A 25,489-nucleotide genomic window follows, 5' to 3' on the forward strand; every position below is an offset into this window, starting at 1 on the left:
CATCGTAATATGCTTTAGATGCCATTCATTACAATAATCAATGTCGAATGACTTGTGTATTTTCCAACTTATGGGCAAAATCACCTCATGGGCGCCAGTGAAAACAGAAACCATTTGTTAGTCAGGGATGGTTGTATATTTAATTTTTAGAATAGATGGGCAAAAGCAGAAACGTAATGGATTCCTGATAACAAGAATGGGTTGGAGGGGAGGGCCTTAGCTTTGAAAATCAAGAAATGGAATCTGTTTGGGTGGAGCTGAAAAAAGCGAGGGGCAAAAGTCATTGGTGGGAGTTGTCCTGGCTGCACACAGCCGTGGGTAACATGGGGCATGTTAAACATGGGAATCAGGAAATTAATGGCAGATATAACATTGACAATGTAGTAACCATGGCAAACTGTAATCCCCATGGTCTGGCAAAACAGGTGAACAGTAATGCTCGGGGTACAAATTTACAGGACATTTAGGGGTGGTTTTATAAATCAGAGTGTGGAAGAACAAGATTTAACAGGCTAGTTTAGATGTAGATGTGACATAGAGTCTTTGCCCAGAAAGATCAACTTGGTTTCTCTCTCCACAGATGCTGCTCGACCTGAAGAGTGTTTCCAGCAGTCTCTGTTTTTATTTCAGATTTCCCAGAATCTCTTATATATATTTTTTTCATTTCATATTGAGTGCTACATAATAAGTCAACCAGCATCTGCAGTTATTTTCCTACGCTACGTAATAAGTAATTCATGACACGTCGGTTAAGGTTTTTTTTAGGCGATAGTAATCATGGCACTATAGTTTTATATAAAGAGTTGAGAGTTATAGTTTAAGCTGAAACCAGCGTCTTACTTCTGAATATGATGAAATATGAAGGCATGAGGAGCAGGTTAGCTTTGGTAGATTGGGAAACTACTCAGTGTAGTAGTAAATGAGCAATGACTACCACTGAAAGAATTTTGAAGTACTCCCTATCAACGTACAGGGATCCCAGTCTCTGTTTTCCCTTTTCCACTGGCTGGGGCTAGATCCCTGTTGCACACACTGTGGTCAGGGCCCTGTTCTCCCTGTCCCACGCACTGCGGCTAGGTCCCTATTCCTCTCCCAGGGTCCCCAGTTCATGTGCTCTCCATCCACTAACTAGGACTAAATCCCTGTATCGCTGGTCCACTCACTGATGTCCCTGTTCACTCACCTGGTCCCTGTGTCCCCTGTCTCTATTTGGTTGAATTTAGTACAGAGATACAGTTTTTAGGAGTTGGAGAGTCTGAAGAAGGGTCTCGACCCAAAAAGTCACCTATTTCTTTTCTCCAGAAATGCTGTCTGACCCGCTGAGTTATTCCAGCTTTTTGTGTCTATCTACAGTTTTTAGGAATCAGGCCCTTCAGCCTACTGAGTCCATGCTGACCAATGATCAGCTGTGCATTAGTTATCCCAGTTTGCATCTTACACACTAAGGATAATTTACAGAAGCGTTGCTTCTCAACTTTCATTGAACCCCAAACTAATCCAATAAAAAATTCACCCTAACATCACCATGACCACAGTGGCAAGAATCAACTTATCATCATTGTAAAATGTAATCAATTAAAATTACATTCCTGTATCACCTTGATAAATCAAACAAACTAATCATTTCCCATTCATACACAATGTTTTATTAATCCCCAATGTAAAAATCAATATATAACTGAATCAAAGAAATCTCTCATTTGAAGAAAATATGAAAGCAATTTCAAGATCAGGGTTATTCTGTAAGAATGAATGCAAATTTACAGGTTCATGTATTACTTCTTGGAGTCAGATGTGAGTTTGAATTTCAGCATGGGTTGGTGAATAAGTAAAAATGTGAATCATCACTGGAGGTTTAAAAGCTGAGTGAGTATGGGTTAACCCTGGAGACCATTTATTGAACCATTTATTTTGTATTTTAGCAAGCCGTCTTTATCCATATCCATGGGACTGCACTCAACACCTACTTAATGGAGACACAATCAGTGGCATCTATACAATCTACATCAATGGAAGGCCACAACTAGCTGTGCAGGTGTTCTGTGACATGGTGACTGACAATGGGGGATGGACTGTGAGTAACACCACACACTGCTGTTATTTCATAAGATCATAAGTGAAAGGAGTAGAACTAGGCTATTTGGCTCATCTATCATAGCTCATCTATCGCTCCCTCCTAACCCCATTCTCCTGCCTTCTCCCCATAACCCCTGATACCCGTACTGATCAAGAATCTATCTATCTCTGCCGTAAATATATCCACCGACTTGGCCTCCACAGCCTTCTGTGGCAAAGAATTCCACAGATTCACCACCCTCTGACTAAAGAAATTTCTCCTCATCTTCTTCCTAAAAGAACTTCCTTTAATTCTGAAGCTATGGCCTCTAGTCGGAGACTCCTCCACTAGTGGAAACATCCTCTCCACATCCACTCTGCACTTTGTGCAGTGATGTTGCGAGGGGCCAGAAACAAAGTCCACAGCTTACTCACTGTTATAAGATCCACCGCTGCATGAGATGAAGCATTGTACCACACATGCGGGAACTGAGTAGCATACTTAAGAAGGAAATCAGGAGGCCAAAAAGGGGCATGAAATAGTATGGTAGATAAGATTAAGGAAAATCCAAAGAGGTTTTATTAGTACATTAGGGAAAAATAAAGTATAGGGCCCCACAGAAACCAAACAGTCATCTCTGTGTGGAGCCACAGGAAGTGGGAAAAATCCTCAATGAGTATTTCTCCTCTGCTTTTACCATGGAGAAGCACATGAAGCCAGTCTTCCTGGCTGAGATATATGAATCATCATCTCTCTCCCTCTCGCTTCTATCTCACTTCTTTCCTCTCCCCCTTTCCCACTTCCTTCCTCTCCCTCTTACTCTTCACCGCTTTCCCTCTCTCCTTCCATCTCACTCTTTCTCTTTCTCTCCCCCTCATTCCCCCCCTCCCTCTCTCTATCTCCCTCTTTCTCTCCTCTCCCTCCATCCTTTCTTCCTGCTCCCCAACCTTCTACTTTCTCGTCCTCCCTCCTTCCCCTTCCCTCGCCCCCTTCTTTCACTCACCCTCTCCTGTCTCTTCCATCTTTCCCTCTCCATGCTCTTGTCCATTGTTTGCTCTGCATTTCCTCTGTGGAAGAGCAGGAACCAAATCCAACCTGCCCTCACTGGTTCAGCATGGGCCAGATCATTTGTACCTCATTCATTTGCCTCTCCCCTCCACTGCTCCAGGATGTGTGCAGAGTATATCGGGCATGGAGTAATCTAGTCTCCCCAGATTACTAGGGAGATAGGAGATGCATGTGACAACATGTTGATTCACCTGTTATAAGCATCATTTCACAGAATGAGTATCCCATGCTGAATGTGAGTGAACAGTGCACTGCCCTTTCTCCAATATAGGTGTTTCAGAGACGACGGAATGGACTGACGGATTTTTCACGGACATGGGCAGATTACCGCATGGGGTTCGGAAACCTTGAAGATGAATTCTGGCTGGGTAAATAAAGAAATCGCAATGGCCGAGTTGATGCAACCATTTAACTCATTTCTGAACAAGTTTCCCCGTCACTGTCAATTCTGTTGTTTGATCAGATGCAATTTCCTAAGATCTCCCCTTCTACTGAAAAAGTTGGAGTAACTCAATGGGCCAGGCAGCATTTCTGCAGAAAAAAAGAATAGGTGACGTTTTGGGTCAAGGCCTTTCTCCGGACTGAGAGTCAGGTGAAAGGGAAACAAGAGATATTGATGATGATATAGAGATATAGAACAAGTGAATGCAATTCCCTTCTGCTGCTGTACATGCTGGATAATTTGGTCATAACAATCGTGCTATCAGCTAGGTTCCCCAGGCATATCAGAACTGGGATAGAGGAAGCAGGAATTCCGCCCTCAGGCAAACGGCCATGGCTGCCTCGGTTACCCTACAAGTCACAGCTTCTCACGTCCACAGCCATGCAGGGTTCCAAAGTGAGGATATTTGTTATCTCTGTGGTCCTTTTTGGCTGCAATGTTTGAACCTACAGCACCCTCTGGAGGAGAAACAAAATTCTTGTCTTCCCTCTCATCCATTCCACAACCAGCCATCTACACAAACTGACTCACTCTCTACACACACTGTTCCCCAGTCTCACTCTCGACACACACTGTTCCCCCATTCTCACTCTCTACATACTCTGTCCCCCAGTCTCACTCTCTACACACACTGTTCCCCCATTCTCACTCGCTACACACACTGTCCCCCAGTCTCACTCTCTACACACTCTGTCCCCCCGTCTCACTACACATACTGTTCCCCCAGTTTTACTCTCTACACACACTCTTCCCCTGGTCTCACTGTCTAAGTGGTCAATCTCACTCTGTCCATGCACTGTTCCCCCAGTCTCGCTCTCCTGTTTCCCCAGTGTCACGGTCTATACACACACACTTCCCAACCTCACTCTCTACACCTTTACTGTACCCCTGGTCTTACTTTCCAACCATACATGCACGTGTGTGCACACACATGCATATATTCATGCATAATAGACAATAGGTGCAGGAGTAGGCCATTCGGCCCTTCGAGCCAGCACCACCATTCAATGTGATCATGGCTGATCATTCTCAATCAGTACCCCGTTCCTGCCTTCTCCCCGTACCTCCTGACTCCGCTATCCTTAAGAGCTCTATCTAGCTCTTTCTTGAATGCATTCAGAGAATTGGCCTCCACTGCCTTCTGAGGCAGAGAATTCCACATTTACAACTCTCTGACTGAAAAAGTTTTTCCTCATCTCCGTTCTAAATGGCCTATGCCTTATTCTTAAACTGTGGCCCCTGGTTCTGGACTCCCCCAACATTGGGAACATGTTTCCTGCATACACACACACACACACGCTCTTCCCCTTTGTCACACTCTGTAAGCACCCATCTCACTATCTCATCCTCTACAGGAACACTGTTTCCTCTCTCACTCACTCACATTGACAGAATTGTCCCGACCGGTATTGTACAAACCCCACTGTTGTACAATGTCAGAGCCATCACCAACAGTACTGTAGAGTCATAATCATAGTTTTACAGCGGCTAAGTCGACTAAGCTGACCATGCTGCCTCCTAAACTAATCCCCTTTGCCTGCATTTAGCCCACATTCTTTGAAACTTTCCTATCCATGCACCAGTCCAAATGCCTTTTAAATGTTGTAATTCTCTGAAACTTCCTCTCACAGGTCGTTCCATATGCCCACCACCCTCTGTGTGGAAAACCTGCCCCTCAGGTCCCCCTTACATCTTTCCCCTCTCAACTTTGCCCTCTAATTTAAGCATTCCTTACTTATTCTGAACAATATTACTTCTCCTTAAATTCTATTGTTTGTCCGGATGCAATTTCCCCAAGATGTTCGGTCCTGCTGGTATTCTACATCACAGTGTTGTAAGTTCTGAACCCACAGCACCCTCTAGAGGAGAAACAAAATCCTTATCTTCCCTCTCATCCATACCACAACCAACTATGTGCTCACACTGTTCTCTTAGTCCCACTCTCTACACACATTATTCCCCCAATCTTACCCTCTCTATACATAATGTTCCCCGAGGTGCACAATCTGTTCCAATGGTCTCATGTTGTACACGTACTGTCACAAAATGCTGGAGTAACTCAGCAGGCCAGACAGCATCTCTGGAGAGAAGGAATGGGTAACATTTCGGGTCAAGACCCTTCTTCAGACTGAGAGTCAGGGGAAAGGGAGATGTAGAGATATGGAAGTGTAAGGTGTGAAAACACACATCAAAAGGGACGCTGGTCACGGAAAATGTAGAATGGTTCAGTGGGGAAAAAAGATATAAATTTAAAGATTGCCTAGACATATTTTCCAGCTTATAATTGCAAATGTATGAAGTAGATTTCTATGAAAGAAAGCTAATCCTATCTCCGATGCAGACTGAATGATGATTGCTTTGCAAAGAAAAGTTTCATTATAATTGTTGGACAGTGCTGGACATTAGCATTTGCATCCTGAGATATCTGACTAGAAGTAACAGTTGCTGCCCCTGGATAACTGGAACATATTTCCCATGAGTGGCCCTCAGTCATGATCTTGCTTGTCAGTCTGGTCTTGCCATAAAAATTAAGAGTTATTCATGGCTCACCTTTTATGAATTCGGGATCATCACCCGAGGAGGGGAAGAAATTTCGTTAGTAGCTTGGAAATCTTGGGAGTTGGGTGTTCCAGGTAGTTGTAGATGATGAGTAATTAAACTGCCAGTGGGAGTGATGGAGGCAGATACGTTTACAGTGCTTAAGAGACATTTGGATAGTTACTTGGGTTAGTAAGGCATAGAGAGAGATACAGGCTTAATGGGGTTAAAGAGGATGTGTAGGAAAGGATCACAGTCTGCATGGATGAGTTGGGCCGAATGGTCCGTTTCTGTGCTGTACAATCTATGACTCTAAAAGTTCAAGGCTTGGGTTAAATGATTTAAACTGCCAGATTATTTGCCGTGTATCTGTGAAAATCTTGGACACGATTAGCTGGTTCTGAAGCTCACTACCACTCAGCTCCACATGGAATCCAAAAGCAGTGCCCACCTTGCTGAGATACTTCATTATTTACACTGGAGAAATCATCTTGGATCCTGCACCAGAGACCATTTGGTGTCTAATGGAGCTTGAGGGATATGGTTTATAGATCAGACGAATAGACATCTGTCTTCTAATTATTTTGGTTTTGTTTAATGTTTTCAATTATTAATAGTTTTACTGGCTCTTTTGGTTTGTAAAATATGTTAATATTTTTTAAATGCCTCTTATTGTCAATTATTAAATAATTCTTACAGTTGTGAAACCCAACAAAGGGAACAGTTTGCACCACTACCTGATAGCTTCAGAGACCCAGGTTTGATGCCGACTGCAGGTTCTGTCTGCAAGGTGTTTGCACGTTCTCCCTGTATTTCCCCCAGATGCTCCGGCTTCCTCCCACATCCCAAAGACATGCGGGCTAGTAGTTTAATTTGTCATTGGTTAAAACCAAAACCCCTGTCCCACTTAGGCGATTTTTTAGGCGACTACAGGCGACTAGGCTGTCGCCACACGGTTGCCGGGGTGTCGCCTGTATGGTCGTGAGTAGTCTCCAAACAGTCGTAGCGTTTTTCTGGTCGCCGCTGGACTTTGAAATGTTAAAAAAAAATTGTCGACTGTTGGTTTGACGCCAATGATCGTAGCTTGACGTCTCCTGACATAGGTGCCGTTGTAGGTGGTCACCAGGTTGTCGCAAGGTGACGTAGGTTGGCGCCAGTGCTGACTTCATTGAACTCCATTGGCGACTACCTACATCAACCGGTGATAGGTACTGGCGTCAAAACCGGAGGCCAAAATTACATGAATTGTCTTCAGTTGTCGCCGACACGGTCGTAGCCTGTCTTAGCTTGTCGCGGATAGACGTAGGTTGACTTCGGTTGTCGTAGGTTGCCGCCTGTGTGGTCGTAGGTTGTCAAAGGTGCGATCGTAGGTGGACGTCCTAAGTCGCGACGATTGGGTCGCCGATTGTCGGTAACTTGCCGTAGCTTGACATCGACTAGGCGGCAAGTTGTTGTAGCTTGTCGTAGACATTGTCGTGGGGGGGGTTCCAGTCGCCGGTTTTTCAGCGAACTGCTGCGACTATTGCAGTTGCTGGCAGTCGCCTAAAAAAACGCCTAAGTGGGACAGGCCCCTAAAGGTAACTTGATGGCATGCAAGAGAGAAAATTAGTTGCAGGAAATAAAGGGATGAATGGGCCAGATGGGAATGTTTGCCTTGGAATAATCCCTTGGCTTCTTTCGAACTACTCTCCCAATCTACTCCATCAGTCTGAAGAAAAGTCCTGACCCAAAACATCAGCTGTCCGTTCCCTCCACAGAAGCTGCCTTATTTCCATCAGAATTCTGTTTTTTGCTCCTCCTGAGTCATGACAGTGAAGCAAAGGTGGGGGACAGAGCTTTGCCAGCTGTCAACGCCTCCAGAGTTATGGAGGCAAGCACTGTGAAGACCCAGATCATGCCAGTGAATCCTGGGGTGCTTGAGCTTGGTAAGTATGGGTGTAGGTGGAGTCCAGGCCAGGATTCCAGACGGGATGCACCAGCAAGCCCCACTTCAGTATAACTATCCCCCGCAATCTCTGAATGTAGGCTAGTCTGGTCCACGACTGTCTTTCATCTACAGGTGATCTTGTGCTATTATTTTAGGGCTGGATAATATCCACAAGATTTCTGCTCAAGTCAGATATGATCTCCGGATCGACCTGCGTGATGGCCGTGAGTCAGTGTACGCAATCTATGATCGATTTTACCTCAGTGATGCCAGGAATCTCTATAGGCTAAGGATCGGTGATTACAGAGGGACAGCCGGTGAGTCTATCTTTATATTATTGGGTAAAGCTTTAAATGTAAGGAGGGTTCTTCAAGGAAGACGGTGCAATAGACTTCTTGTGAAGTATGTAAATGACTGATAAGTGGGCAAGCAAACCTTTTCTTTATGAGTATGACCCTTCTCCACTTCAGATATTTCAGCCACGATGTGCAGATTCCTACCCCATTTCACTTAAATGCATGGGAATGAGTTATTTGCATGCTTCAATAAACTCCTCATTCCCTGGACTCCAATGATCGCAGTTTGTCAAGAGTGTTTAATTGTCATATCTACCGACAGCAAAACAATTAAATTCTTACTTCACTCCCACGAAACATAAAGATTAGCATTTGCATGGTGCCTTTTGCAAACTCAAGACATCGCAAACACTTTACTATCAATGACATGCAGTTCCAATTGTTGCAGAGAGAAAGTGAAATCACAGCGCTCTCTCACAAAGATCAATGGGAAAGCGAACAGATAAGATGTTATCTGATGTTTGTCAAAGGCTTCATCTTGGCCAGTTTACAGAGGAGAGTTCTCGTGCCATTTGTCGAATCATTGCCATGGGAATTGAGCGGAGTCTAGGTTTAACATTTTAATAGAGAAATGCCACATCCAACAGCGCAGCAAAAGAACAAATTGGTCCACATTATGCGCTGAAGTCATTGTAATGTAACCCCAGGGAGATGGACAGCATTGCTGAGAAAGGTAATCTCCAGATAGAACAATGTACAACTCTGGGAACAAATCATTTACAATGAGACTCAGCACTCATTATTCCCCAAGAAGGCAGAAATACCATCCCTGGAGCAAGAGGGTGGGTCTGGACCAGACCAGGACATTTAGCTCGTCAAACCTGTTCTGTCATTTCATTGAGTTGAAGTCCAATAATCTTTGTCCCATCTTTAATAATTTTGGATAACAAACATTCATCATTCATGCAATCAAATTAAACAATTGTCATTTTCAGAAGCAAGTTCCCAACTTCTCACACTTTCTCCATGTGGAAGTCTTTCAAATTTAGGTCCTGAAAGGACCCCACCCTAACTTTCAGATGAAGTTCCTTACTCTGGAGACATCAATCAGCAAAATAGTTTTTCATTATTTACCTCTCTATTCCCTTTAATATCTTGAAATGCTCATCCCTTAACCTTCAAAGCTGCTTCTGAAATCTCTCCTAATTTAATTCTTGATGTTAGAGACATACTGTCATAAAACATGGAAACAAGCCCAGCCATGCCGACCAAGATGCCTATGTAAACTAATCCAATTTGGCTGCTTTTGGCTCATGTCCTTCTAAACCTTTCCTATCCAGGTACCGTCCAAATGTCTATTAAATATTGCAATTGCACCTGCCTCTACAGCTTTGTACAATTGGCTCCATATATGCACTGCCCTCTGTGAAAAGCTAGCCCTTGGTGTCCTTTTTAAATCTTTCCTCTCTCATCCCAAATCTAAGCCCTTTAGTTTAAGATCCCACTACCCTGGGATAAAGACTATGACCATCCACCTTATCTTTGCCTCTTTTATATATCTCTATAATTCCAGTTCCAGCAACATCCTTATGAATCTATTCTGCTCTCTTTCTAGCTTAATGACATCCTTCCTATAGCTGGGTGACCAGAACTGACAACACTATTCAAAGTGTGGTCTCACCAATAACCTGTATACTTGCAATGTAACATTGCAATTCCTGTGCTCAATACCCTGACCAATGAAGGCAAGCATGCCTACTTGGCTACTTGTGTCACCACCTTCAGGATAGACACAAAAAGCTGGAGTAACTCAGCTGGACAGGCAGCATCTCTGGAGAGAAGGAATGGGCGATGTTTTGCTTCAAGACCTCCAGAGATGCTGTTTGCCCTGCTGAGTTACTCCAGCTTTTTGTGTCTATCTTCAGTTCAAACCAACACCTGCAGTTCCTTCCTACATATATCCCAGGTCTGTCAGTTCTACAAAATCTTTGGGGGCTACCATTTACTGAGTAAGTGCTGCCCTGGTTTAACTTACCGAATTGCAACACCTCACATTTTTTGGGAGTGAAATCCCATCTACCATTCCTTGCCCCACTTCCACTGTTCATTAGGATCCTGTTGTAACCAGATGAGAACTCGATGGAAGGTAAGGAGATGGGAGGTAAAGAAGGAAATAGTGGCAAAGAAAGAATATGACAAGAGATTTTGCATTTAATGTAAAAAGAAATCCATATGTTTTCAATAAACACTAACAGTATCTGGGTAGCAAGATGAAGAGCAGAACCATTGAATATTGAAATCAGTTTGTGGAGGTGGAGCTCATAACTCGCAAGTCTATGTTGGTATCTTTGCCAAGGAATATGTCACTAGATCAGAGAGAAGGTAAAGGCTTCACACTGCTCTATCCCAGCATACATCTGCCAGTCAAACATTCTCCGACACTCTGTCCTTCCTTCAGATAATTTAGATGTTAGATCTGAGGGAATTCACTGAAGTCAATGGAATATTGCACTTCCTGGATTGACTTAATTTGTACATAAGTACGCAAGTTATGATGAACCTTCTTAAGCTTCAGGTGAGGCCTGAACCAAAACATTGCATCCAGATCTTGTTATGTCACTTCAAAAAGATGTGAAGTTCCTTTAGAGGGTGCCAAGGAAACTTACCACAATGGTTCTCTACTTGAGGAGTTGCAACGGTAAGGTGAGGTTGGAGAAACTTGGGTTGTTCTCCTTGGAGCAGTGGTTGAGGGAGACTTGATGAAATGGACAAATTTGTGATGGGCTCAGGTAAAATAAATACAGAGATTAGCTGATAGCACAGACTTGAGGCCACTGTGGCCATTTGTCTCCTACACCTCTCCTGTTGCACAGCCCAATACAAAAGCATTTCTCTCACCATCTCCTGCCACCCCAGTCACCCTATGCCTTTCCCTTTCTTCATACACTCATCTCCCATCCCCAAGTCCCACAGTTTCATTTTATCCCCCTTCTTTCCTGTCCGCCGTGTTGCCTTCCACCCATATCCCTTCCTCAGCTTCTTTCCTTATCTGACCCTTTCTACTTCTAGCCTTTGACATCTACTCAACTCATTTGCCAATTGACCACCTCACCTATATCCACCTATCAGTTTCCAGGCTTTGTTCCACAGGCACCTCTTTCTGTTTCTTCCCCTTACTTCAATCAGTCTAAAGAAGTGTCCCAACCACAAAACATCGCTGTTCATTCCCTCCACAGATTCTGCCTGACTCACTGAGTTCCTCCAGCACATTGATTTTTTTCAAGATTCTAGCGCCTGCAATTTCTTGCGTCTTCTCCCCTGTTGGTTTGCCCTGAACACATGCGAGCAAAGAACGAGTCAAGGGCACGGGGGGGGGGGGGGGGGGTGAGTGAGATTAGCAACGAGCATACCGATACTCTGGTGTGGTGCATGTTGATATCAAGGAGCAGATGGTGTTGTGTCTTTTCAAGAAAATTAAGGCGGATAAGTCCCCAGGCCTAATGGGATTTATCCCAGGTTACTAAGAGAGGAGTTTGTTGGGGGCTCTGCCAGAGACTTTTCTTTCCTTTCTAGCCATAGATGAGGTCCCAGAGGACTGGAGAATAGCCAACATTGTTCCTTTGTTTAAGAAGGGCAGTAGGGATAATTCAGGAAATTACAGGTTGGTGAGCCTTATATCAATGGTAGGAAAATCAGTGGGGAAAACTCTTAGGGATAGGATTTACATGGGAAAGTCGGCTTTTGTTTGTGCAGGAGGAGGGGATGTGGAGGCTTTGGAAAGGGTAAGGAAGAGGTCCACCTGGATGTGGCTTGGTTTGGAAACCAGCACTCTGGAAAGATGGCGAATGAGTTTTAATGTCGTGACAATTCTGATGTCTACCATGTTTGAAGCTTGCTGGTGTCAGAACCAGGATTAACAATGCCATCTGTTACATGAAAATACACAGAGCAGTGTTTGTTTGTGCTTGTATAAACAGCTGATTTAAGAACTGATCTCAGCGCTCAGTCTGTCTGAGATGTGTAGCACTGGATGAATTTAAAAGAGAGTTAGATAGAGCTCTAGGGGCTAGTGCAATTAGGGGATATGGGGAGAGGGCAGGCACAGGTAACTGATTGTAGATGATCAGCCATGATCACAATGAATGGCGGTGCTGGCTCGAAGGGCCGAATGGCCTCCTTCCAGCACCTAGTTTCTATGTTTCTATATTAACATGGAACAGAGAACATAGAACAGTACAGCACAGAACAGGCCCTTCGGTTATTGATGTCTGTGCTGAACATGATGCCAAGTTAATCTCCTCTGCCTGCATGTGATCCATACCCCTCCATCCCTGCATATCCATGTGTCTATCTGAAAGATTCTTAAATACCACTATCTTTACTGCTTTTCCCACCACCGCCAGCATCATGTTCCAAGCAGCTGCCAACCTCTGAAAATAAACATGCCCCACACATCTCTTTTAATGTCTATCCCACTGACTTTAACATTGTGCCATCTGGTCTGACATTTACAAAAAAGGTTCTGACTGTCCACTCTATCTATGTTTCCCATAATTTTATATACTGCTATCATGTCTTCACTCAACCTCCAACTCTCCAGAGAAAACAATACAAGTTTGCCCAACATCCACCATACGCAATACCCTCTAATCCAGGCAGCGTTCTGATAAAGCTCTTCTGTACCCTCTGCAAAGCTTCCAATCCTTCCTGTAATGTGGCAACCAGAACTGCACACAATGCTCTGAATAATCAATCTTTGGCCTAACCAAAGTTTTATAAAGCTGCACCACGACTTTCTGACTGTTATACTCAATGCCCCAAGCAATGAAGGCAAGCATATCTTTTCAAGAGACCCAACACCACCACCTTGATCTTAGACTACACTAGATTAGTAGGATACTCTGCACGGAGCTCACTATCCACCATGTTCTTCTCCTTGCTGAATAGAAATGCAAAGTACTTTGACTTCAAGCATGCATTCCCTCCTTTATCCTTGAGTGGTCCTACCTTCTCCCTTGTCAATGTCTTGTTTTTAATCGATATATTAAAAAGTCATGGGATTTTCTTTAATTCTTTAACATTACGGTTGTCCAATGGCTACCGCTTCAAAGCAGTTCTGCTGGGGCCCTTCACAGAGATCCTGCAGGCAATAGTTTGTCCTTGGGATGGATATTGACCAGACCACTTCCACAGTGGGACTTCTCTCTCCTGCTCATGAAGCTGTTAAATCTTGCTCGGATACAGTTCAATGAGCTCGCCTTCAGCTCATTCTAACTTGGCTCTAATCTGCTCTGTTCTGCTTGGCTTGGCACCGTTTATCCATTGATGATATGTGATTTTGATTGCACAGGTGACTCCCTCTCCTATCACCAGGGTCGCCCTTTCTCTACAAAGGATCGGGACAATGATGTTGCTATCACAAACTGTGCCCTGTCATACAAAGGGGCCTGGTGGTACAAGAACTGTCATCGTGCCAATCTAAATGGGAAGTATGGAGAGAATCGACACAGCCAGGTAAGGAACCGCCACACTGTGGCAGATGTTTGGAATGATTGTGGCTCTGTGGGATCCTTGTTTGATGTTTGAGCTTGCCAACTGCACTGATCAGCACACTATTTTGCTTTTTTTGCTGGATTAATGGGTGGTTGAAGGCGTTGAGATACTGGTTGATGTCAGATTTCATGTAAGATCTGTGACAGGGTGTTTCAATGTCTTGTCTGAATTGTTTTTTTGATCTACTGATTTCCACTTTTGACTTCACAGGGTATAAATTGGTACCACTGGAAAGGCCATGAAATTTCTATACCATTCATTGAGATGAAGATCCGACCTCACAATTTTGAAGTAATCTAGTGGAGAAGCAGGCAGCCATTGTTTTTATTATGAGCTTTATTTGATCCTCAATGCTTCTTAGTAGTGGTGTTTAATTAATGACCCAGTGATTTTAGCTCAGGCTCTTCATCCTAACAGATATTAATTGCACCCCTGTCAATGTCCTGGGCAAGCCTTTCTCCAAGAGCAAAGATTTTTTGATGATCTGTTCGTGCTTCTTGTTGAATTGAACCAGTGCTAGTGGCAAACCCCCCCCTGAGGTGTCGGTTCATGTTATAATGTGGATGTTCCTGCAGGAGTCACACTCCCTGTACATTTTATTCTTGTGGTGCACATTGAGCGAGTGAAAATGGACGCGCTCTTGTGCACAGGACATTCTCTTTTTCTGTATCACTCGACTTTCAAATAATTGCATCAAACGAAAGGTAACTGTTGGATTTACAAGTGTCAAAGGATCAGAGGTGCTGATGAGAACCATGGAGCGATAGAATCAATCAGCACAGAAACAGGCCCTTTGGTCCACCATGCCCATGCTGACTATCAAATGCTCATCACACAAATCCCATTTACCACTACTTGGTCTGCAGCTGACCAGGCCTTGGTGATTCAAGTACTCATCCAAGTACGTTTTAGATGTGAGAGTCTCTGCCTCCACCACCCACTCAGGCAGCATGTTCCAAGCACCCTCTGGCTTATATAGTTCTTCCTCAGATCCCCAGTAAGCCCCTTATCCTAAGCCTGTATCATCTAGTATGTGAGTCATAGTGTTATACGGCAGGACACAGGCTCTTTGACCAAACTGTTCCACATCGACTAAGGTGCCTACCTGAGCTGGTCCTATTTGCCTGCATTTTGGCTCATATCCCTCTAAAGCTTTCCTATCCATGTACCTGTTCAAGTGTCTTTTAAACATTGTAAATGTATGTGGCTCTACCACTTCCTCTGGCAGCTCATTCCATACACCCATCACACTCTGTGTGAAAACCTCCCCCTCAGGTTCTTTTAAATCATTCTCCTCTCACCCTGAACCTCTGCCTTCTAGCTTTTTGACTGCCATACTATGAAAGACTGCTCACCTTATTTCTTCTCCTATCACTTATGACCATTTGACCCTATGACCATACTATCTTTATTTGTTTATCTAGCCCTCAATATCCCTTAACACCCAGGACTCTGTCGACTTGCCTTTATTTCCATTTAACAAAGCTGCCACGTCCCACTGAACTGACTTACAAACCCAACACTTAATTAAGGAGACGGTTCAAAAGGCAAGAATGACAGACTGTTGGAAATGCCAAAAAGAAACAGGAGCAGGTGAATTGGCCCTTTGGCACGGTGGGAGCACTCTTGCATCATGACGGCTTTGAGTTAGGGAGAGTTAAGTCTTGCAATAAGATAAATAACTGTTTCCATTAAAATAAGTCATTTTCAATTTTATCCAATTGTTGTTTTTAGTTAATGGAAGTTAATGCAATCATCACAATTTAACATTGCCAACCACTGCAGAAAACCAAGTTAGAAGCCTTTGACAAAGATAGAATACTTCATACCACAGTGGTTTCAAACTAAAGTGAGTTAGGTTTCACAAGATAAACATTTCAAAGTCTTCAGAATTTCTGTTTACCTAAAGTGAAGCAGTTTCCAGCCATTTACACAACAGTCGACTTAGAAAGTTAAATCATTATAATTGATGGCGCAGCAGGTAACGCTCCAGAGACCCAGATTCAATTCTGACCTCTGGCGGTGTCTTTGTAGGTTTGCACTTTCTTCCTGGGACCTAATGGGTTTCCTCTGAGTGCCATAGAGTCATACAGCATACAGTCATACAGCACACAGGTAGGCCCCTTGGCACAACTCATCCATGCTGGCCCTGATGCCTATCTATGCCAATTCCATTTCATTAGCTTAGGCCCTATATCCCTCTACACCTTTCTGTACCTATCCAAATACCCGTCCAAATGCTTTTTAAACATTGTAGTTATAACTGCCTCCACCACCACCTCTGACAGCTCATTACACGTAATCACCACCTTCTGTGTGAAAAACTTAACGCTCAGATCTTCCTTAAATTTCTTCCCTCTCACTTTAAAGCTGTGCCCTATAGTTTTAGATTTCCTAACCCTGGGCAAAACACTCTGACAATCTATCCTATCTATGACCCACACAATTTACATTTCCCCTCGGCCTCCTGTGTTCCAGTTAGAATAAACCAAATCTATCGAATCTCTTCTGCACTCTCTCTATTACTGCCATATCATCCTGCCGAGTGGAGTGTACACAATATTGTAAGTGCAGCCTAGCTCTAGTTGTGTACAACTGCATCACAATGTCCATCACTTTCATTCTCCTGAGGTTGTCTAGCTGCAGCTCCAGTTTATCACACGGTCGGGCAGGAGCTGAAGTTGGACACATTTCCCACAGGTGTAGTCCCCAGAGATGCTGGACGTTTCCCTGACCTCCCGCTTCCTGCAGATGGAACATGCCAGTGCCATTACAGCCATCTCTGCTGCACCGAGACCAAGACAGGGTTATGGAAAAATAAACCAGATCTTACTTTACCCTGTTGTCACTCTCCATTCGGTCTCCTCACTAAAGTCTCACGACCGAAGCTTCAGCACTTATGCTCAACTAGACACTTCACCTCAACACATTACCACTCACAATAAGCTGCTCCACTAGTGCCTGCTCACCATTAGGAGATTCAATCCGCACATTTTAAAATCTCCTGCGCTGATTATCCTTTCAGCTGCTCATTCACAAGTGAAACGGACCTGGCCGCACACTAATGGCTGCTTTATAAATCTCTCATGCTGTACTCAGCTGCTCACTCGCAAAGAGTTTCTGTGCTAACGATTCTCTGATTCCAGGATCAAGTACTGTGTTTCACAAAGGCTCCTTACAAAAGAGAGTAAGTCTAACAATGTTAGAAACATCTCAAGTGATTCACAATTGTTTACATGAAGTAGTTTTTCTCCATGCGTGCAACAGTTGAAATTAGTTAATGGAACATTGCATCTGACCATCACACACACCACTGAACTCCAAGTTCAATGCCGTTGAATAGAGTATCTGTGATACAATGGCTTTTAAATGAAGAGAGTTAATCTTACAAAGAGATAAATATTTTTAAGATAAATCCTGCAATTAAATTAGGTATTCCAAGTGGTTTAGAATTGATCTTCATGTAAAGTTGTTCACAACCATGTTTCCAACAGCTGAATTTAGTTAATGGCAGTAAATTCGATCTTTACAACTCCACCTTGCAAGCACGGCTGAACACAAAGTTAGATGCCTTTAAAGACGGAATAGTTGGCACTGGGTCAGATTCTAAATAAAGAGGCCAATGTCTTACAATGAAATAAACATTTCCAAGTCCTTTAGAATTTATCTTTATATAAATTAAAGTAATTTACAAGCATTTATTCAATATTTTAATTTAGATAATGGAAGTTAATTCAAACATTTTCACTAAACACTGCCCACAGGGCTGAACCCCTAGGTAGATACCTTTGAACAAGATGCGATGGGTTCTAACTAAAGAGAGTCACAATCAGACCAACATTCTGAAAAAATATTTTCAAGTCTCTCTCTAACTTCTGATTAATTGTCATGTTGCATCTTCCTCTGTCCCATTTACCTGGTTTCCACTTGATGCTACAGATGGTTTCCGTTAATTCTTTACCTTACAGTTGAATAGCAGATTATTGGAGTTTTGTTGCACGTAAAATACTCAGTGAATCATATAGCAACTCAAAATAAAGTACGTTTTCAATTGTTTTGTGGCTTTGTTCACTAGAGGAGCGATCCATTGGCTGTTTCCACCATGTGTCCTTGCTAAGAGACAGGAGCTTTTAGAAAATCAGAATCAATGCATTCACTCTCTCTGCAGATATTTTTTTTTAAGATCCAAGAGGTCCTGGGGATTGACAGCTTCGTTGGCATTAATTTTCCAAATACATTTTCCACTGTTAATGGTGATATTATTAAATTACTCTCTCCTTTACCTCCTTGAATTTTCTACCTCTACTAGAATACTTAGTGTTTTCTACATTTCAATGACTATAAATTACTTGTACATCAATTTTACCATTTCCTTTGCTCCAAAATTATTTGAGACAAATAATTACTCTTACCATCACCTTTTACTGTCTGCTTTTATATACGTATGTTTTTGCTATTTACTCTCATAATTCAGCATCCATTTTTGTTATCTTTTGCTGGTTTTTGAGCATCTTATTATCTTCTGGTCGACCAGTAATCTATACAATATCTGATACCTTTTATTTCACTTCAATACCTTGGGCACTAAGATGGTTCATCCTTCTCGCAGTGTCTTTGTTTCTTAATGAATGTATCCTTATTGAGAGTTAGGTCATATTTTCTTGTGTGTCACTGCTTTCTAGTTGTCCAGCTGGATTAGAGAGTATTAGTTATAAAGAGAGACAGGGCAAACCTATTTCCTTTGGAGTGTTGGAGGCTGAAGGGAAACTTGACAAAGTATATAACATTATGAGACACATCAATAGGGTAGATACCCAATCTTTTTCCCGGGGTGGAAATGTCAAATATTATAGGGCATTGATTTGTACTGTTGTCAGCGGTTATGGGGAGAAGGCAGGAGACTGGGGTTAAGAGGGAAAGATAGATCAGCCATGATTGAATGGCAGAGTAGACTTGATGGGGAGAATGGCCCAATTCTGCTCCTATCACTTATGAACTTATGAATACGTGAGAAGGGGAAAGTTTAAAGGAGATTTAGGAAGCGTGTTTATCACACAGAGGGTGATAGGTGCCTGGAGCATGCTGCCAGAGGAGATGGTGGAAGCAGATATGATTGCAATGTTTGAGATGTTTAGGTAGGCACACAGACATGCAAGGGATGGAGAGATTTGGACCATGTGCAGGCAGACATGCAAGGGATGGAGAGATTTGGACCATGTGCATGCAGACATGCAGGCGTTGGAGAGATTTGGACCATGTGCAGGCAGACAGATTAGTTTAATTTGGCATCATGGTCGACACAGGCACAGCGGGCCGAAGGGCCTGTTCCTGTGCTGAACTGTGTTATGTTCTATGTTTTAACCTACCTTCCTAGCTCATTGTAGCCACGTTTTCCTCGCTACTTTCTAACTGGCATTATTTGTTTAAACCACAACCTCACACACCAAGTTTGCAACTCAATAACTGCATGTGAAATTCTATCATGTTCAGAAACTCCTTTGTTGTGAGATTATTAGTCCTATCTCGTTACAGATCGATATTGAGATGGTTCCACAACAAAATGGTTAGAGAAATTGTGCCAAAATGATTCCATTCTGTACATAAGTGGCTACATAGTGAATATATAAAATGAAGAATGAGAATCTAGGAGCTGTAATAAGTAAGTCTGCAGACAGCACGGATATACTCCATTTGAGTAATAGCTAATGGAGAAGGCTCTCTATGGACTCAGCAGGACATAGATCCGATGAAAAGTTGGACAGAATGGTGACAGATGAAATTTAATCCAGACAAGTGAGAGGTAGTGTATTTTGGGAGGTAAAATTCTGGGTAGAGCATAGAGAGTAAATGGCAGAGACCGCAAGAGCCTTGACGTACACAGAGATCTATACATACAATCCGTAGAAAGATAAGGATAAAATTGAGTGATTACAGATCGTTGGAAACAAAAGCAACTTCAAGAGATGGTCAACTGGTTACTCACAACATTATTAAATAAAATAATTGTCTCAATAAAATGTCCATTCGGCTGAATTACTTTACTTGATTTTCTCTCTCGACTCACCATTCCCAATGTGCAGAACTCTGCCCACAATTCTCAAATGTAAGAATTCTCAAAATGTATTGATTTTACTACACTTTGTATTCATTTTACAGAAGTAATATACTTATCGCAGATGTCCAATGGTGTAAAAAGGAACAGGAATCACAGCATATTTCTGTTTAGTGCAGCCCACAGTGAGGAAGTGAAGGCTTGGCCTGAATGCTCAGGATTGGGTGCTGTGGAGAATCATCGAGTGATGAGATACAAGAGCTGGGGTGAGACTTTGCTCTTGTGGATCAGTGGGTGGAAGGTCTGACATTGGTGACTCCAGGAATTGGCGGCATTTGTATTGTCTCCAGGGTCTCATCAACAGGGTCTGGAATAGTTGGTGGACAAATGTTAAAGGACAAAGGATTTCAACATTGTTCAGATTTCAAAATTACAGAATCAACTGACCACGTGGAAGGCTAAAAGGATATAAAGAAGGGTTCTGACCTAAAACATTGTCTGCCCATTTGCATCCACAGATGCTGCCTCCAACCCACTGAGTTTCTCCAGCACATTGTTTTCTGCTCAATGTTCCAGCAGCTGAAGCTTCTTGTTTCTCAATGATTAGCCATCACTGTAAATAGACACAAAATGCTGGAGTAACTCAGTGGGACAGGCAGCATCTCCGGATAGAAGGAATGGGTGACTTTTCGGGTCGAGACCCTTCTTCAGACTGTTCAGTGACCACTTTCCAAATCAAACCTAGTTTTTGAACTTCACCATGGGAATATGACTTGTGAGCCATCACTTATCTTGCAAACATCTGATGTTTCACAAAGTCAAGTTGATGCAGTTAATAGGCCAAATGTTATTTTTGCACATGATTGGAACATAAATTGGCTTTGGTGTTGTGACAGTCGCCGGCAGTCGCCTAAAACATCACCTAAGTGGGACAGGTCCTTTCGAGAGTCTGGACTTAGACTTGCAAACTGCAATTTTCACATTTGGAGATGACACAAATCTTGGCAGTGCTGTGAACAGTGAAGATAATGGTGATCAATTGCAGGAGGACACAAACAGGCTGACACATTGGACAGGCACACGCTGGATGATTTTTAATGCGGAAAAATGTAAGATAATGCATGATCGAAAAATGGGGAAAGGCGACTTGCAGAGTGGCAGTTAGTAGTGACCAGGGTACATGTGCACAAATTATTGGAAGTGACAGGGCAGGTGGAAAAATGAATACTAGTGCAGATATAATTCCGGAATTTATCGGTGGAGGCAATGATGTGAGTGAAGTGATGATGAACCTTTAGAAAACACTGATCCGGCCAAAAATGGAATTCACTTCTGATCGACACATCACAGGAAGGTTGTGAAGGCTTTAGAGGGGGTCTAGAAAAAATGGAGGAAGACGCCTGAGATGAGGGGGGAAAGAAAAGGTGGATGGATGAGGGGCGGGTTACAGACTGAGGGACTGAACAGATGGAGCATGGGATTTCCCCAGGGGTGGGGAGTTACAGATTGAGGGAGCGCTGAACAAGTGGGAGGATATTACAGACTGGGGCAGGGCAATCATCAGGTGGGAGGATGAGGCGAGGGTGGGGTTACAGTCCAAGAGGGGAGGAAGAGGTGGCAGGACGGGGGATTATTAACGATCGGGGGGAGGAGCAGCACACAGGGCAGGATGGTCCACTCCTGCGCTGGTTTCCTATTCCTCGTGTTCCAGACCCAGGGCTGCACAGGTGTGAACCTCTGGCTTTCCCGATGCTCAGACTAAGCAAAACACTCCACATGGAATAAAACAGAAGCTGATGAAACAACCAGATGACATCTCTTGAAAATGCACACAGTTCTTCAAGAGCTCCATATCGAGTTTGACTGCAAATAACTTTCTATCCATTGTACACCAGGACTTTTGTTTCAAAGGCTTGATTAGATTGGCACTGTGATCTTCAGGTCCTCAGTGCTTCTGGTCCCTGTTATTTAGGAAATATTGCAGGAAGTTTGAATTGAATCATTTTACTTCCGCTGCTGCATTTCCCTTGTCACGCCATCGCTTTCTGAGCTTCTGCATTTATCTGCATGACTGGAGTAACAGTGACACAGCTCCACAGTCCAGTTCAATCCTGAGCTTGGATACTCTTGGACATTCACGCACCTGAGAGATCAGGAATGGCCCCTGCAGAGTCACACTGCATGGAAAAGGACCCTTCAGCACAAATCATCCAAGCTAAGTTGGCCTGAGCTGATCCCATTTGCCTATATTTAGTTCATATCCCTCTGAACTTTTCCTATCCTGAACCTGTCCAAACGTCTTTTACACGATAGAATATGATTTTGGATGATCAGCCATGACCATATTGAATGGCGGTGCTAGCACAAAGGGCCGAACGGCATACTCCTGCACCTATTTTCTGTTTTTCTATAAACATTGTAGTTGTACTTGCCTCTACCATGTCCTCTGGCAGCACGTTCCACATACGCAATACCCTCCATGTGGAAAAACATTTCATTTAAAACTGACGTGAGAAGGAACTTTTTCACCCAGAGAGCTGTGAATTTGTGGGATTCTCTGCCACAGAGGGCAGTGGAGGCCAAATCACTGGATGGATTTAAGAGAGAGTTTGATAGAGTTCTAGGGGCTAGTGGAATCAAGGGATATGAGGAGAAGGCAAGCACGGGTTACTAATCAGCCATGATCACAATGAATGGCGGTGCTGGCTCGAAGGGCCGAATGGCCTCCTCCTGCACCTATTTTCTATGTTTCTATGTTTCTATGTTTCTTCTCTCACCTTGGACCTATGCCCTGTATTTTTAGACACCTCTATCCTGGCAAAAAGACTGACCATTCGCTTAGCATTGCAACAGATTCATGGCAGATGCCGTCTCTCTGGCTCCACCTTCTTCATTTGGAACAATTGGATATCAAAGACACCTACATTAGACTCCAACTTATTAACTATAGCTCTGCCTTCGACACAATAATCCCAACCAAACTCACCTCCGAACTCCTGGACCTAGGCGTCAGCACTCCCTCTGAAACTGGATCCTCGACTTCCTGACCCATAGTCCGCATTCAGAAATAACACACTATCTGCCATGATTAATGCTAAGCGGTATTGATTAGCAATTCATCATCCATTGTTCATACTGAGCATACTATATCACACTATCAGTGCATTGATCTCTGCATTAAATCAATTTGCCACACCTGCATTTGTGGCTTTGGTTCTATTTGTCTTTTGGGAGGTGGTCTTGTGACGGCTCCTTTATTGTAGGCCAGACATTCTATACAATTTGTTACAAACCGTCAATCAATCAACCTGTAGATCCACAAGTATGACATGGTAGACTTCACACGGATTACTCATCCAGATGCTTAGTGGGTCGGAGAGAGCGAAGACGGTTATTATAAATTACTGCAGGATCTTGGTCAGTTGGACAAGTGCATTGATCAATAGCTAATCGAGTTTAATGCAGATAAGTATGAGGTGTTGCATTTTGCAAAGTCAAACTAGGGCAGGACCTTCACAGTGAATGACAGCGCTCTGGGGAGTACAGTAGAGCAGAGGGATCGAGAGGTACAGGTACATGGTTTCTGGAAAGTAGCATCATATGTTGGTCAAGAAGGCTTTTGGCACATTCTTCTTCATCAGACATATTATTGAGTATAGAAGTTGGGACGTTATGTTACAGTTGTACAAGACATTGGTGAGGCTGCATCTTGAGTAATGAGTTCATCTTCGGTCACCCTGCTACAGGAAGGGTTTTGTTTAGCTGGAAAGATTCACAGGATATTGTGAGGACGAGAGCCTGTGCTGTCGGGAGAGACTGGGCAGTCTAAGATTTTATTTCTTGGAGCGCTGGAGGCTAAGTAGTGATCTTATAGATGTGTGTGAGATCATGAGGAGAATAGATAGGGTGAATGCACATAGCCTTTTACCCAGGGTAGGGGAATCAAAAACAAGAGGACATATGTTTGAGGTGAGAGGGGCAAGATGTAATGTAGACCTGAGGGGCAACGTTTTCACGCAGACAGTGGTGGGTGTATGGAATGAATAGTTGAGGCAGATACTATCATAACATTTTAAAAAAATGTTTGGACAAGTACATGGTTAGGAATGATTTAGAAGAATGTGGGCCAAACATGGGCAGATGTAACTAGGCGGGCCTTGCAACTACAAGGACAAAGGGCCTGTTTCCCTGCTGTATGACTCTATAACAGGTAAGCATTGTGAGTCATTGTTTCCAGGAACATATTTCCATTGAGTTGATTGAAAGATACAGCATGGAAAGAGACCTTTCAGCTCACTGAGTCCACACTGATCATCGATCACACATTCATACTATTTCTATGTTATCCCACTTTGGCATCCCCAACAAACCAGGGGCAATTTACAGAGGCCGATTAACCTACAAATACACATGACTTTGGGATGTGAGAGGAAAACAGAGCACCCGGAGGAATCCTATGTGGTCACAAGGATAACGTGCAAGCTCCACACAGACAGCACCCAAGGCCAGTCTCTGGTGCTGTGACATCACAGCTGCACCAACCATTGTAAAGTCTTATCTTGTGTGCTATTTTTTACTTCTAAGTGAGGTGGCTCTCTATTCATTCCGTGGTAAGTTATTATTATTTTTCAGAGATGCAAAATGTATTTGTATGAAAATAGGTTTTTGTCGCCCAGCTGTGGTCCCACTGCAATTAGTGCAAGGAATACCGCAGTGAGACATCGTTCTAAGGCAGCAAATCTGGGGTGAAATTATATGAGATATATTGCGCAACAGATAGCAATAGGGGATTTGGGAGAGACTCAGATCTGCAGAACAAGATTCCATGTCCTCCTGAGATGCTGCAGGTCAGGACATGGAGAGGTGATGTTTACGGTCAATAGCCTTCTGATTAAATGTAGTGGGGGAGAAAGCTGGAACAGAGGTGGTGGTGGGATAAAGCTGGCTCATGATAGGTGGAGACAAGTAAGGGGGGAGGGTTGTTGGCAGATAGGTGTACAAAGACTGGAGTTGAAAAGGAGACAAAAGGATGTTTTGCATGCAAAAGGATAAGAAGCAAAAGGATGTTACAAGCAATAGGATAAGAAGAGTGAAAGAGGAATGAAATGCAAAGCCAGAGGAAGGGATATAGGTGGAAGGGAACAGAGGGGAGAGGGAAAGGGGGCGGGATAGTGGGAGGAATGGGTGCGAATTTAATGTTCAAACTGTTTATAAGAGATTTTTTTAGGTCTCTTTTCCAGGGATCTATTGCTTGTTGTACTTCATTCATCGGTTTCTCCAATCCCTCATAATCATTTGGAGTAAAGACAAAATATTTTTCATTTCTTGGAGAACATCTGTAGTTTAAAGGTTTAGTTACTCAGGCATATTCAGGAATGAAAGTTCTTGCATAATGTGATGCCTAAAATTGATTGCATAGCTTTTTAGGATCTTTGAATGCTATCTACAAGCAATGATCTGTTTAAATGCAAGGGTTAAACCACACACTTCATTGGTAATTATCACGCCTAGAAAGGTTACTTCTGATCAACTGAGATTTTTTAATGTTAATTACACA

At 43.2% G+C, this 25,489-nt stretch overlaps 1 protein-coding gene across 3 annotated transcripts in view; it reads left to right on the forward strand.

Moving 5' to 3' along the window:
• Positions 1-18,174, forward strand: part of tnr (tenascin R (restrictin, janusin)) — a 57,841-nt gene extending 39,667 nt beyond the window's left edge. For all 3 annotated transcript variants that reach the window (XM_078407490.1, XM_078407491.1, XM_078407489.1), the window contains 5 exons: positions 1,923-2,074; positions 3,396-3,492; positions 8,187-8,348; positions 13,678-13,841; positions 14,091-18,174. In XM_078407490.1, coding sequence (XP_078263616.1) covers positions 1,923-2,074; positions 3,396-3,492; positions 8,187-8,348; positions 13,678-13,841; positions 14,091-14,180 — 665 coding nt within the window. In that variant the 3' untranslated portion in view covers positions 14,181-18,174. The remainder of the gene's footprint in view (positions 1-1,922; positions 2,075-3,395; positions 3,493-8,186; positions 8,349-13,677; positions 13,842-14,090) is intronic.
• The last annotated feature ends 7,315 nt before the right edge of the window (positions 18,175-25,489 follow it).

The sequence above is a fragment of the Rhinoraja longicauda genome, chromosome 11 (assembly GCF_053455715.1).
Source record: "Rhinoraja longicauda isolate Sanriku21f chromosome 11, sRhiLon1.1, whole genome shotgun sequence".
Classification (NCBI taxonomy): domain Eukaryota; kingdom Metazoa; phylum Chordata; class Chondrichthyes; order Rajiformes; family Arhynchobatidae; genus Rhinoraja; species Rhinoraja longicauda.